Source organism: Sceloporus occidentalis, unplaced genomic scaffold, assembly GCF_023333645.1.
Source record: "Sceloporus occidentalis isolate IW3139 unplaced genomic scaffold, rSceOcc1.0.p SCAF_1, whole genome shotgun sequence".
Classification (NCBI taxonomy): domain Eukaryota; kingdom Metazoa; phylum Chordata; class Lepidosauria; order Squamata; family Phrynosomatidae; genus Sceloporus; species Sceloporus occidentalis.
In genome coordinates this window covers 180,451,798-180,467,183 of record NW_028316981.1, presented here as the reverse complement: position 1 = coordinate 180,467,183, position 15,386 = coordinate 180,451,798, and the positions used below count along the sequence as shown (strand labels likewise).

The 15,386-nt window shown below is 38.8% G+C and overlaps 1 protein-coding gene across 6 annotated transcripts in view; it reads right to left on the bottom strand.

The window, feature by feature from the left end:
* The window catches only part of LOC149322921 (serine/threonine-protein kinase WNK3-like), a 136,313-nt gene that overhangs the window by 23,096 nt on the left and 97,831 nt on the right, over window positions 1-15,386 (bottom strand). For all 6 annotated transcript variants that reach the window (XM_089484767.1, XM_089484761.1, XM_089484788.1 and 3 more), the window contains 7 exons: window positions 13,313-13,371; window positions 9,971-10,118; window positions 8,585-8,701; window positions 6,422-6,577; window positions 6,272-6,323; window positions 3,412-3,546; window positions 501-1,354 (listed from right to left, as the gene is read on the bottom strand). In XM_089484767.1, coding sequence (XP_089340893.1) covers window positions 501-1,354; window positions 3,412-3,546; window positions 6,272-6,323; window positions 6,422-6,577; window positions 8,585-8,701; window positions 9,971-10,118; window positions 13,313-13,371 — 1,521 coding nt within the window. The remainder of the gene's footprint in view (window positions 1-500; window positions 1,355-3,411; window positions 3,547-6,271; window positions 6,324-6,421; window positions 6,578-8,584; window positions 8,702-9,970; window positions 10,119-13,312; window positions 13,372-15,386) is intronic.

Genomic DNA, 15,386 nt, shown 5'->3' with positions numbered 1-15,386 from the left:
GGCTATTGTGATTATGCATAAACTTGGACCTTAGATATTTTAGAGACTGCCTCCCTGCTTAAAGTGACACGTAAAATTCCGAAATTTAACCACATGCTCTCATTCTTTAAAAATATCAATTTGTCAAGTTAAAATAATCAAGAAGAGATGATATCTGACTATTCTATAACAGGAATATCTTGCCCAATTCTTTATCATAAGCATGTACTCGTAAAGTTTAGGTGTCTTTCACTTTAGACAAAGATAATCTGCCTCTTATCCTATGCCATTCAGACTATATACTGCCTCCAAGTCAAGATCTCTTATGTAATAAACTAGCAAACAGAAAACAACAAAATGCTGGGTTAATTTATCTACAGGGAATGCTTACCTCTGACTGGATAACATCCATTATAATGGCATATAGGTTTGTGCATCCATCCATCCATCATAATTCTGGATTTCTCCAGTTGCAGGACAAACCATTCTCAACCCTAGCCAACCTCCCTGCCAGTACTCACGTGTTTGCAGAGATCACTAGGAGCAGATGTGATAGCACTGGGCTCTCGCCTGAGCACCGGCAGACTGTCAGGATGACTTGCAGATGGGATGAGCATAGTTTGGGGATCTGAAAGCTCAGTGGGACTTTGCTCGGTCTCTTTGGGGGAATTAGTATCGGGCACTTCTGATACTGGGCAGGGGAGAGAATCTTCAGCAGATGAGGAAAATGGAGACTCCACAGCACTTTGTGTGTCTTTCTGGCTCTCAGGGGAAGTGCCCGAAAAACTGTGTTCCTGATACAAAAGCGTCCTTAGTTTCTCATCCAGAGTCTTGATGTTGTTGTCAACAAAATCCATCTTAGGGGGACCCTCACTGTCTGACTCCAGAGCAGATGTGAAGAGAGCACCTTCTTGGACTGGAGTCTGAGCCACAGCACCAGCCGGTTCAGGATTCATTGAATTATCCATGTCCTCAGTGGCCAGTATGTGACACCCTACTGGTCTGGACAGGAAGGTCTCAATAGACAAATTCAGCTCAGCACTGCCTGCTGTTGGACAGGGTGGGTGGGAGGGCAGGCAGGTTTCATCACCTTGAGTCTCTGACGTTGAAGACTCAACCCAGGAAGAAGAATTGTGAGTAAGGACATCGCTGTTGTCACCAGCAGTGGCAGGTAGCAGGGTATCCAGGCTGACTTCCACTTGGTGAGGACAAGCTGACCCCTCAGTTTCCAAGATTTGGGGCTCAGATATCATGCTGTCACTTCTAAGATCATTTGAGCTCAAAGAAGGAGTAGGCCTTTGCTGGTTGCTAAGATTTTCCACAGTCTGTGAATAATCTTGAGGGCTCTCTTCTTTGGTGTTTTCCTTTAAATGATCTGGAAACACAAAAGATTACTTGGTGCGATAAGAAATAAAATACCCAGTGATAACCACACTATCTCCAGAAATTATTTATTTATTGTTTGTTTGTGGACTATGGCTCTCTGATTCCCACAGCCAGCAAGAATACTGGCCATGCTAGGTGGGGAGATCATAGGAGTTGTAATCCAGTAATAGAACTCTTCCAGGCTCTAGGTGTGGTCTATTATTGCTATTATTATCTGTTCTCAGTGCTTGCAATTACAGAGCTCAGGCTCTTTTCAAAATTAGCTTATGATTACAGAGATAACTTTAAAAGTCCCAATGCTTCCTGAGGGGTGTGTGTCACTGGTTTTAGTTTCTAAAGTTTAAACACACCCCAGGAAGTCAAGCCCAAGACATCTGAAGTAGAACAGGCTAGATGATAGACAGACAAACCCAGAGAGATGTCTGAGTCCAGCACAAAAGGAATAGATAGCATTGTGATGGTAAAACATACAATATAATATAATCTATGTTTTACCACCACAGCTGTTTCTTTTTGGTATTATTATTACAATATCACTTTTTTTAGGGTCTTCTTCCTGTCTGCAATAAATCATTGGATAATAGAAGAGAAGAGGGGGGACGCATACTAGGTAAGGCTAAAATGCATGGAAAGCCCATGGCAAATTAAATGAAAATTTAACTTGGTTTGTCAATCCACATAAATTATAAAAAGACAATTGCATCCTTGTCAACCATCACCGCTTATCTGACCAGTACTTTAATCCATACATTATTTAATTATTTCTTATAACTGTAATCTAACTCCTTGTTTGGAGGGGGGGAGGAAAAACAGTAGAGCTAGCAGCAGGGCATGTCAAACGTCTCAGTAATTTTAGGCCTGAAGGGGATGCATATGGTAATTTTTACCTTGGTTGATGTCAAGCTGAATTAACCAGGTTTGTCGGTGACTTGCATTTCTATATTTAAAATACCTGGACTTTGTTGCAGTGTTTGAATGGTGTGTGGTGGACTGCTTTAAGAGAATGTATGATTCGTAGTAAAACTTAAAACAAGTTTAAAGAAAGTGCAAACTAGTTGCACTTGTGTGTTGTGTGTTTTGATTGTTTTTTGTTAGTTCCAGTGCAAAACTGGAATGTCAGTTTCTGCAATTGGGATGCAAATGAAATGGCAGACATGTAAACATTTTACACTCCCTAGCAAACTCAACAATCACCTTCATTTGAAAGCAATTTGAGGTGGAGGTAAAGAATCGCAGAATTGGAAGACACCTCAAGTCCAATTCATCCAGTCCAACCCTCTGCCATGCAGGAATAAATCAAAGCACACCCAACAGATAGCCTTCTGTTTGAAAACCTCCAAAGGAGACTTTGCCAAGGGAGAGTCACTGTTTCACTGTCAAACACCTGTTACTGTCAGGAAATTCTTCCTAACGTGGAAGTGGAATCTCTTTTCCTGTAGTATGCATCCATTGCTCCATGTTCTATTATCTGGAGCAGCAGAAAACATGCTTGCTCCCTCCTCAATATGACATCCTTTCAAATATTTAAACAAGGTTATTATGTCACCTATTAACTTTCTCATCTTCAGGTTAAACATACCCAGTCCACTGAAGATACAAAACCCATTCCACTGAAGAATGGAAGTCAACCTTACCAAGGTTGAATTCAGCCTTTTTGGTGGAGTAATTCACTAGCGTATAAATTAGAAGTCAGTCATCAAAAGGGAGTGGCTGTCACAAAGAACAGAGAAGGAATACTTGCCTTCACTGGGAAAATAACTATAGAAAGTTGGGGGTGGAGGGTGTTCTGTTCAACAGCATTTTAAAAAAAATACTGTAATACTCCACTCTAGAAAATCAAAGCTGTTCTAACTCTTTTTTATAAAGAGCTTAAAATCAGTGCAAGCTACAATTCTAAACCAAAAGTTTATCCAAGTTACTTTTTTGAATTCTAACCTGCAAGGAGGGGGAGAGATTTTTAAGTTCTAACTGAAACTGCCCAAATAATACCCTGCTCCAACAACCAGTCAGAAATGAGCCATGTTTTCTAAACCATCACATGATTACCTGTCATCTGGCATCCTGGGACAGCTGTTGTTGACTGTAAAAGAGTATAAGGTGGCTGGGAGTCTCTGTTCCTTATTGTCTGATTGATGCAAAATCTCCAGCGGCCAACAGGGGATGACTGGGGAGCAGAGTCACCTGGAGAGAAAGACAGCAAAAAAGAGAGAGGGAGGTGGAGGGGAGGGAGGGAAGAAGAGGAAGAGAGAGGAATAACTGTCATAAGAGATAATCACTTCTCTACTATCTCTGAAATGTGTACCAAAAAAAAAAAAAAAAAGGGGGGGGGGGAAGGAAATTATACATAAACACCATTATAGAAAGAGCAGTACTGCTGCAGGGAGTAATCTTAGAAGAAGAAGTGCAGTCCAGCAGTCAGAATCCTGGTGTTGGCCTTAATCTACTAAAGTTGCAATCCCCACATATTTAGAAAACAGAAATTAAGTCTTCCTGAACACTACTTCTAAGTAAATCTGCACCAGGTAATGCTAAAGTCACTCTTTAACTCTGTAATGGAGTCACTGTGTGAAGGACAGGTTCTCGCTCCATTTGACTTTTCACTCCTGGTTGACTTTAATGCATATTCTTAAAACAGCATGTGGTGACCCTACCAAAACATCTGTAAAGGGAAGGGGAAAATCCTCCTGACTATTTGGGGTGGTGGAGGGGGGGGACTATCACGCAAGTAGACCTGTTCTTCGACAACACATATCATGTTGATTCATGGAGCTTGACAAAAAAATGCATTTCCTCTTTAAGAAAAAAGCCCTTTTCTGTCTAAAAGTACCCACCAAGATCACATGCAACACATTGGCTCACACTGCCCCACTTTCTCTATTTTTATGCAACAGGTGGACTGATGCACAAATAGAGGAAAGTATGTTTATAGTATTAATGCTGATAGTGAAAGCATTCTGATTTTGCTGTGTTTCAGTTCTGTGTATTTTTTTTCTTGCCTAAGGGAAGCTGAAAATACACGCCTGCTTGGCTGTGCCTCCACCCTCTATCCTGTGCCTCCACCATCTATCCTGTGCTATACAGCTTGCCTCACATTTTTCTTCCTTAAAGTTAGGATTAGGCAGGTTTTGGCACTCTAGGTGCAGACTGCCATATGCCACATTTTTCCTGCTTCAGCAGGAATATTCCAGTGTCATACTTTTTCTCTCTCTTCAGCTGAAACAGCCAAGAGCAGTGCCAATGTACTAGAAACCAACCCATGATTCTAGGTTGTGTGAGATGAAACCCAAATCATCTAGCAAGACAAGGCAGGTAAACATTTCCATTAAAAAACAGGACCATCATTCAGTTTTTAGATAATCCGATGTTTCTCTTTTGGTCAAGAAGAGAAGGCTCTCTGATTTATACATGAGGGGCATTACCTACCTTTGTTTCTGTCATACAGAGTTCAGTTTGCTTATACCTTACAATACAAAAGCAACTACATATAACAAGACCAAAAGAAAAAATGGAAAGGGGGACTCTTGGCAATAAATAGAAGATTTCTTGCAGCTTACAGACCAAATGAACAGATATAAAAATGCTCAGCATATCAGGAATACCATATACCTGACTACTCTCTAGCTTTCCGCTACATTGCAGAGCTTGGTTCCAAAGAACTCACCCATGGTTTAAGCATATTCAGTGAAATTTTTAACATTTTTAGTGTTTGTTGTTACCACAATCTGCTTTTGAAAGCCCCATAAATTTTCAGAACTGGTGTCATATGTGTGGAAGAGAAATCTATTTTATTATATATGGTACATTACATAACTGGTTTTTCATTCACTAAAGGGAAAGCAGAACAGTTTTCTCCAGTTTCAGAAATACTTTCAAACGCTCCTTAAATAAGTGCAAATAATTAATCAGAGGGTTCCTTGGATCTTGACCAAGGTCTGAAGAATTCCATCCTTCTAGAGACATCAACACTTGTTTATTGGGGCTGGTAGAAATTGTTAGAAATATAAATAGCAGATGGGTATCTAATTTGAAAAAGGAAGGAAATTAAGACTGGTATTCCTCTGTTAAGAAATAAAAATCACCCAGTATTAGAAATCAAAGACTTAGTAAAATAAAATGGAAAAGTAGTATATCATGGTATCTGGTGGTTTTGCATCACATACAGGAATACAATTTGTAGATCACATTCCAATTTCACTTTCTGTTTGGAGAAAACTCAGTCAATAAGGAATCTGTCCTCTCTTAAAACTACTTTTGCATTTATTGCATGGAAACTCAGCCATTTAAATATACATGCACCATTTTACAACTGATAACACCATGTTTCCACCATCTGGGTTATTTTTTGTGGTTCGACACAGGGACACCTGTGAACTGAGGAGACATATCACTACTTGATACCACACCACTGATGACAAGTAAAGAAGTCTGGATGGCAAGTTCAAATCCTTCAGGATAAATCTCAGGCCACTACCATCTGGAATGAAAGAATCTGGGTTCTAAAGATAAAACAGAGAGCTCCTCTTTTGCTCAGTTCACTATACCAGACCAACCCCAGAGTTGGTAACACCTATTGGCAATATCCATTAAGAGCTCTTCACTGATGATCACAGCTTCCAGTATAGGATGGAGCCACTCAAATCTTCAGAGTCCTCCATCATAATTATCAGGACCTTTGCAGAGTCAAGCATATGATGCAAAAAATGCATACAAAATATTCCACTTGGAAAAGTAATTACCATGTAGGGATTTAAAGGACAAAAGTCAATATAATTGACAAAAAAAGCCAAAACACCTTGTTTTAGTCCTTGCCAAATCTACTTCCATCACTTTCACCTCTAAAGGAGGATAGTTTTTTTGGGGGACTTTGTTTTGTCCTTCAATGTTAAATTTTAAAATAGTTACTTACTGCCAGTTTGAGTAGATGCTGGGTTTATCTGAACTTGTTCAGAAGATCCTGTCTGAATTAAAAATGAATAGATAAATATAAAAAGGGAATTTCCCAAGACAAGCACACACTTTCCCAGAAAACTGGCTTTACTAAACAAATAGAACTTACTTGGGTATTGGCTGGATCTGAAGGAACCGATTCTAAGCCAGAGGATCTATCTTCAATAGGAACACTACGGATGATATCCTGGGCCTGGGAAACAATAGCCCTCAATTCATCAACAAATTTCTCTTTTTCAGTTTCCAACACAAAGTCGTCTTCAACCTAGTAAGCAGAAAGGTAGAAAAATAGGACTGAAATTGTAGATGCAGGTCTTTTTAAAAACCCATTTCTCTCATCATGCCCAACTTACCTTATCAAATGTTAACAAAAAGATCATGAAAAAATGATTCACCGAACTCACATACATTACTGAGATACTCACACCAAATCATATCTACAATCTGAAGAACTTAACAATAATTACAAAGCATCATCAAAATAAAATTAAACTCAAATAGGCGAAAACATGGGAAACATAGGAAAAACACTTTAAAAACAACACTTGATTTCCTTCCTTTGTGAAAATACCACATTCATTCATGATTCAGAATATATAATTGTTCAATCACATCTTTGTACAATTAGGGAAATTTTTAGGTTATCAAAAAGTAATATAGTTTTGCAGGAAGAAAATGCCTGTATAGGCAAGTTATTGAAATCCAGTCAGTGCTCACACAGTAATAAATAATCTCAAGATTACACAAGTAATAAAGAAGGAACATACTGTTCTTAAACTCCTATGACTATACTAGATTACAAGGTAACAGAGAAATAACATATTGATCCTAAAGTTATGTTATTATATTAAAGCATTCTTTTCAAAATATATATACTAACATTTTAGTCTTACATAGGGCTCTAATCCAAGGGAACTATCAATCTGTAGTTATTTAGTTTCAAATAAACCAAGGGCTCTAAAGCTATTCACAAAATTATGATCAAATATTCCTTGTTAAAGTACACACATCCCAAGCATGCAAGAAGCATTATGCTCATATTTCAGCATTAATACACAGCATACACAACAATTCCCGAATGCTATGTTCTGATGGGAAATCAATATGCTTGATGCAATATTCTATGCACTATGAACATACAGATGAAATCCTATGGGCGGTTACTATGAAGTTATGTCCCACAGGTGAAGAGTGCTAACTTCAAGATAAATTGGCATAGAATAGGCTGGAATACAGATTCTAAATAATACAGTGGAACCTCGTCATACGCGGGGGATCCGTTCCGGATCCCGCCTCGTATGGCGATTTCCGCCTATGCTCGAGCCCCATTGTAAACAATGGGGCTCGTGCACGGCGGCGCAGAGGTGCGCGGGGTGCAACGGGCGCGCGTGCCCATTCAACTGAATGGGACGTGCCACCCCTTCCGCCCCGCAGCTTGAGCGCATACGCTCAAGGCGGCGTATGGCGCGCCCGCCTATGGCAAGATTCCACTGTATGTGTCTATAGTTCCCATTGAGGTCAAACAGACTGGCTGCTCCAACCCTAGTTGCTACCTATTTGGTGCGGGACTGTGGCAACCAGACGCTATGGTCCTGGGGTTGGCTTTTTTTGCACTCCTTTTGCTGGCAGCCCTGGTCCGCCTTAGGCAGCCACGGTGCAGCTTCGGCCCAATCTGGGGGTGTGCATCATCCATGGATTGGCCCAAAGCTGGTACATCTGGCCCATATGTTTTGAGCCACTATCTCTCTTCTGCTGATTTAATTAATTTCAATTCCTCAATCAATTATCAAAACTTGAATCCCCACAAGTCTGATTTTTAAGGCTAAGATACCATTCTGAATTGTATTAACCTAGAACAACAGTAACAGAAGTGCAGAAAGCGTAAAATAACAACTTCTAAAGAGTTAACCCAAAGGGTTTATATTAATAGTTCCAAATATCTTAAGATCTTACATGTTGTTTTTTCCAAAGGTGTGGGTGCCTGGGAGGCAGCCTAGTTTCCAGTGATTCCTCTAACAACCCCTAATCTGATTTGTTTTAGTAGATTGCCTTAAAGTTAACCAGAATTTTGTCAAAATATCTGTACAGGACAAGGACATGTCAACCGCAAAAGTAAGGTCCGAGCTCCTGAATTTCTATCCCAACTGAGAAACTACAAAGAAGAGGAAAGGTAGCTGCTCCTCCTTAACAACTCAAGGGTTTAAACAGGAAACCAGCATGAATGTGACTAATAATAGAGTATCTACTGGGAAGCCAGGACTATGAAACTTGCCATGTAGTCAGCAATGTCTTCTGGAGCATCTCCATCAACATCAAATTTAAATGTGACCATCTTGTTGTTGTGAGTCTCGAGCTGGCATTCCACAGTGTTGTCGCCTGATGTTGACACCTAGTTGAAAAAACAAAAGCCAATGCACCATGAGACCACACCAATTTCTTATTAAACAAAGATCACTTCTGCTGGATAAGTCCCTTAAAGTGACATGTAAGGTACCTTTAAGACACAGCCCTTAGTGATATCAGCTGTAGTGTATATACACTATTAAGAGGGTTGGAGAGGGATTGATTGTTCTCTCTTCCTCATCTCACTCTCCTGGGACTGGCTGTGCTCAGTAGCCTAAGGATGAATAAACTTACTGCTCCTACATGAAGATTGGGCTCTGTGTGGATTCTTATAAGATTGGATTCCAACAGCAGACATCACAGCTAGCCTCAAAATACCAATAATCAACCACCTTGTCTTTAAAAGCACCAATAATTAACCACTTTGTCTTTCAAAGAATGAATTATTTTTGCTTTTTTGTTATTATGTAGCTCAGTGTCAACTCCAGCTTAGGTTAACCTAACTCATAGGGTGTTCTTGGCAAAATTTATCCAGAGGGGATGTGCCACTGCCTTCACAGGTACAAAAGGTACTTTTATAATAAAAGCTAACCATGAAGCAGAATTTTGTCTTCTGTTTTCCCACACTCCAGCAATGTCCAAAATCCAGGAGGACTGAATTCAACTAGTTTAACTCTCTGGCTGGACTCCACTGAGGTAGGGCAAATCCTAGCCCTAGTGATGTTGATGGAATGTAACACCCAGCATTCCTTACCACTGGCCATGCTGAGAAGAGTGATGAAACTTGTGCTCCAGCAACCCCTGCAACTTGTGGTCCACACCCCTGCATTAATGGATCATAAAATAGCATAACTGTCAGTGATTCCTCCTCTCCCTGCAGCCCCACCCTTCAGTGCAAATTGGGTGGGTATGGGAGAGGGCAAAGGTCAAGGGAAAAGCATTGAAAAATGCAACCCTCCTAATCTCACTGACCAGAAGCCTTCTCTCAGCAGAAGAAATCCTGCTGACTTCCTTCAGAGCAACTTGCATTATGGATTGAATGTTGCATACAAACCTTTGAAATCTCTATGAACAGGAATACTATTGTTACAGAATGTATGCGGACATTAGAGTGTATCCAGATGATACAAATACCAAATCTGAATCACAAATACAACTGTAAAAGTAGCAGTCCTAAAATTCTAGGCAAACAACTCTAAGATGGGTTCTGTTAAGGCCCAAGCTAGTCTATGTCCTTCTTCCATGCTGATATTCTTCTGTTGAACTCCATTCTGGAAATGTATATATATTAGCTTCAGCTTTGAGCTGTACAAACCTGCAACACAGTGAGCTGAAATTTGGTTCCCTTCTCTGGTCGGGCACAGGAGGTTCTCCTTTGTTTGCTTTTGTCTTGTTTGCCATTTCCACTTGGAAGGTCACAGCCATTGGCAGCTTCTTTCATAATGGCTGGTTCAGGGATTAGTCTGAAAAGAGGAAAAAAAGGTGAGCATTCTCAAGAAAAACATACAAGCTGCATATGCACTGCAATAATACACCAATTTAACTGCCATGACTGGGTGCTATGGAATTCTGGGGTTTGTAGTTTGTTGTGGCACCAGAGCTCTCTGAAAGATCAGGCTAAATCTCTCACAAAACTACAATTCCCATAATTGCAAAGCACTGAGCCATGGCAGTTAGAACTAAACAAGGAATTCAAAGAGCATATTGTAAGGAAAGCATTATATAAAGTATGGACAAAATACAAGGAAAAATATTATACAAAGTTACCAGAGTGGGCTTCTCCTCACGAAGCAATATTAAAGAAGGGCAGAATTGAGGGAAGAGATTGGCTAAAATATAAAGATTATGTAAAGATAATAGAGGGAAAAATTACAATGAAATCTAGGGAAGAAATGCTAAAAGAGGGAATTAAAATAGATTGGTATTTATATGACCAATTAACGGAAAAATATAAAGCAGACAGAAAAAATGCAGGTATAACGTTAAAGAAAACAGAATTGGATGTCATATGGATGGATAAGGATAAGAAAAAAATAACAAATTTCTATAATCTAATTTTGAGGCTTGAATTGGAACAAGAACAAATTAAGCATTGTATGATTGTATGGGCACAGAATATAGAGAAGAACATACAGTACGAGGCGTGGAAAAGAGCTTGGGGACAGGATTTAAAATTTACATTGTGTATGGATCTAAAAGAAATTTTTTACAAAATGATGTACAGATGGTATATGACACCGAATAGATTAGCGAAAATATATAAAAATGATAAAGGAAAATGTTGGAAATGTGAACGAACTACAGGAAGTTTTTTTCACATGTGGTGGAGTTGTCCTCTGATAAAAAAATTCTGGAGAGAAGTACACAAGAAAATTGAAATAATTATACAATTGGAATTCCCTCTGGTCCCGGAGCTCTGTCTTTTAAACATAGTAGAAAATAAGGATTTAAGATCGAAATTGAAACCATTATTATATTTAATCACCGCTGCCAGAATAACAATTGCCAAAGTCTGGAGAAATAAGGAAGTACCGAAAGTGGAGGATTGGTTAGAAAAGTGTCTAGAAATCATAGAAATGGATACCATAACTTTGAAATTAAAAGATGAAATGCGAGAAGAAGATAAGTTAACTTGGTTGAGAATAAGAGAATTGTTTCAAAAGGGAAAGGTTAAATAAGGTAATAAGGAGTGAAGGGAAATCATGTTAGATAAGTGATACCATTGCTGTGTAGAATTATGGATAAAGAGTTAATTATTGTATAAACTTAGGATTTAAGCAAAATAGAATGAAAGACGATGAGATAAGGAAGTAAGGATGATAGATTTTTGAGAAATAGAGATTTTATAGCTAATAAATAAGCAGTAAGTGAAACAGAAAGTGAGGGGGTGGGGTGGGGGAGGGGAGGGGTAAGAAATATTGGAATAAGAATTTGGAAATGTTTTTGTACTGCCCTTTTTATGTTGTAAATAATTTCAATAAAGATTATATAATAAAAAAAAGAATGGTCTCAAACTGGATTATTTCTGCAGTGCAGATGTAGCCTCAGAGACTTTTCTTTAATGGAAGTGGGAAAATGGTGCTCCCTTTCCAAGCACACAGGAAGAGACATGCTTGGTTTATTTTGTGTTATTTGACTGTGTTATATTGTGGCTTATTTTGGTTTTTATGCATCTTATATATCACCCTAATATCTTAAATTCAAGAAAGACTAGTTAAGACTACTTTTAATAATTTAATACATAGAGTGTAAATAATCATATTTAAGAAATGATCTTCATTTGCACAGAAAAGTTCTCCTTAATTTGATGTATCTGATAAAGGCACTAATTCCATTTAGAGACTAATATGCTTGTCATTGCACTGTTTGTTACTTATCTCATTATTCTTTTTGGGAAACTCAGTACTTACAATGTAAATCAATGTTAGAATTCTGTTTTAAATATTACATGCAAACATGTTTTAAATTAATTTTTAGCCACCATGTTATGAGCCAGGAAGTCCTCCATGCAGCCACACATTCAGAAAATGGCTTCACATACCATTTTTAGCCAGAGGAAGGATAAATTTCCACAAATTCTGCCTCACCATCCTGGCACAGCCATAAGCTACCAGTCTTACTACTCAGACTCATCCAGATATAGTACAGAGGCTCTATGAACTATCCAAGGAGAAGGATAGCATAAACAAGAGGGAGCGAGTGTGTGGATGCATGGGAACATGTGTAAAAGTGGCATTGTTCTAGCCCCGGAAAGGTAACCACAAAGGAACCATGGCCTTGAGGGAGGCAAAAAAATAGTTCTCTACCTATGGAGAAACAATCAAATGAAAAGAACTCACATAACTTGCTCAAGAAACTCAAAGTTTCCATATGATTACAAATAAAGTAAAATGGAAGAAAATACAAAGGGAAATTAGCTTCTCTAATAACTGTGATAACTCATGAAGTATATTTTAAGGTGTTGTGAAGTACTCAGGAGAAGCACTTCATAAATAACAAAAACAATGACTACTTGGACTGCCATGTCTTTGATGTTGGACAGTGCAAGAAGCAGTGCCTTAGAATTTGGTGAATGTCTGTGGTGTGTCCTTAATTTATTATGCACAATATCCACTAGCCTAACATGGAGGCCTCCCAAACCTGAAGGAAGGAGAGTCGCAAGATGTTCTTATTCCTTGGTGGCTGGTTTCCTGACCAAGGGGCTTAAATGGGCCCTCCTTTTGGAAATCATGGAAACTGAGAACTTGTCCAGGTGAGTTTAAATGATCTAAAGTCTCTAGGTTGAGAACAGGGGTGAAAGGGATTAAAAAGGATTTAGATGGTTATTTAATTTGTCTCTTTGCCTCCTTGTTTTGTATGGATGGCATAGCCTTCTTTTTATATACCTGGTCTCAATGAGGATGTCTTTAAGAGCATCCTCATCAAAGGTTTCCTACACAGGGGATTGTAGCCAGTTATTCTGGCTCCTGTGGAGGTGAAGGTGGAATGAGCAGAGAAAAGCAATGAGTCTTCAGAGACATCTGCCAGCCTAATCAGTAGTACAGGACTGCAGGAGTTATAATAAAAAAATAACTGAAGAGCCAAAAAAATTCCCACCTTTACTCTAAGTAGTTTTTCCTTCTGCAAGACAAATAAATTATTCTTGAAGTTGACTCACCCTTGAACAGAATCTTGTTTTTGAACTGTGTGTTGCTCCTCTGATGCTAAGATAGAAACCTGTTGGCGGAAGGGAGAAAAAGGATATATAGTATTCATCATTTTTACCTGGCTACAGATGGAGGTATGAATGAAAATAAGTAACTCCACAAAACTGCATGCTTTACCAGGCTGAGATGCTAAGGACATAGGACCAAGCTTTGTAATATCATTCCAACACATATTTTATAGATGAAAAGCCCCAGTTGCTATCTCTGGAGATTCTAATTAGGATTTGCTTTTAGTAAGCATAGTTAAATTAAGATGTAAGCATGTCAGTATCAGCAGTCTCAGAAATACACACTTGTCATTTGTAATCCCTGAGGGGAGGGAGGGGAATAAAATGAGAAGAAATTGAAAAGAAAACTTTGGGCACGATACCACACAAAGCAAGATATATGGTATATTCAGATGTCAAAATTCTGTAAACAGAAGGGGCTAAATAAATCAGAGATAACTATATAACAGTGTAGATACAAATAAATTACTTTTTATTACCTTCATTTTTCAGAAACCAAGACATAACTAAATTATATTAAGGTAATATAATTACCTTACATAATGAGGGATAATTTTACTCTTTTTGCAGTGTAATTGTGAATTTTAAAGTTCTTTGCATGATTACAGGAGTAGAGTAACTAAGTCGGAAGCTTCGCTACTTTGGTGTGTTTCTGCCACCAGCCAGTGGCTTGTAGTATTTAGATTTTAAAAGGACAACAACAAAACTTTGCTTTTCAAGTTCTTTTTGAATAATGAGCAAGGTAAGACATTTTTTTAAAGTGCCAACTATAGTAACTAGCTACAAATACCACTTGTAAAAGAGATGTGACAACTTTAATTTGATTAGCAAGGATCCAGTGAGACCTTCTGCCCTCTTTAAACAAAAAAAACATTTATGTGTAAGGTCTGTTTGCACCAAAGAAAATTCAATGCAAACACCATGCTAAACCCAAGCTATGAGTATCCCAAAAATCATAAGCCAATATTTTATTCCACTGTTTGTCTCACCATCAATTGGTTTTTATGGCCGTTTTATTAACTGGTACAGGTGCAGATACCTAGGACTGTCTGTGCCCCAAGACTGGATGAAGACGTCCTTCTCTGTTTCCTGACATGGATGGCTGTGCATGGTTCGTCTGTTTGGAAAAGTTCCTTCTTTGAATTGCAGTTCTCAGAATTCTTCATACTGAAGTTGGCTAGTGGACAAGCTCTCTGGGGAATTTGGGGAGCTGCCTCAAGCTCTTTGGTCAAGACATAACAAGGGACATTTCTGGGATCGCACTCCAGCCTGTGAAATTCTCTCCTTTTGGAGATTTGCTTGGTTTTGCCACTGGTTCATTAAATTTTTGTTTAAGGTTTTTTTAAAAAATAGCCTTGGTATTCTAATGATATTTTATCTCCCACAACACCCCCTCATGATTATTTTTTTTACAGTTACCCTAAAGTGATTGTTTTGGTAACCACTAATTGTAACTCAAAAATTTATTGTAAATGGGAAGTGCAATTTTAACCTGCAGATGACAACTGTTGAGTGCTAGAGGACACTAAAACCTCTCTGCCTCCAGATATCTATTTTCTAATTTCACAAATTTCCATTCATTTTATACAGGTTGGCAACTAAAGCAGCTTGGGCACTTCCTGACAGAGGACTGCCAGTGCTGTGAATTAGAAGGCACTACAGAACTATTCCCCTTTTCATCTCCTTAATGGGCTTTCTGCATTAATGTAAAACGAGGAAGTGAGAAAAAAAGAAATGACTATAAAGGGAAGACACCAAAAACTGTTTCCACCATGAAAAAGTCAGGGCTATGGCAAGATAGAGGAACAACAGTGTGATATAGTAGTTTGAGCATTGTACTAGGACTCTGGAGACCATAGTTTGAATCCCAGCTCAGCCATGGAAATGCACTGGGTGACCCTGGGCAAGTCACACTCGCTCGGCCTAGGAGGATGGCAATGGCTAACCCGCACTGAAGAAATTTGGCAAGAAAACTCCATTATAGGGCTGCCTTAAGTCAGAAAGGATTCTTCCCCTC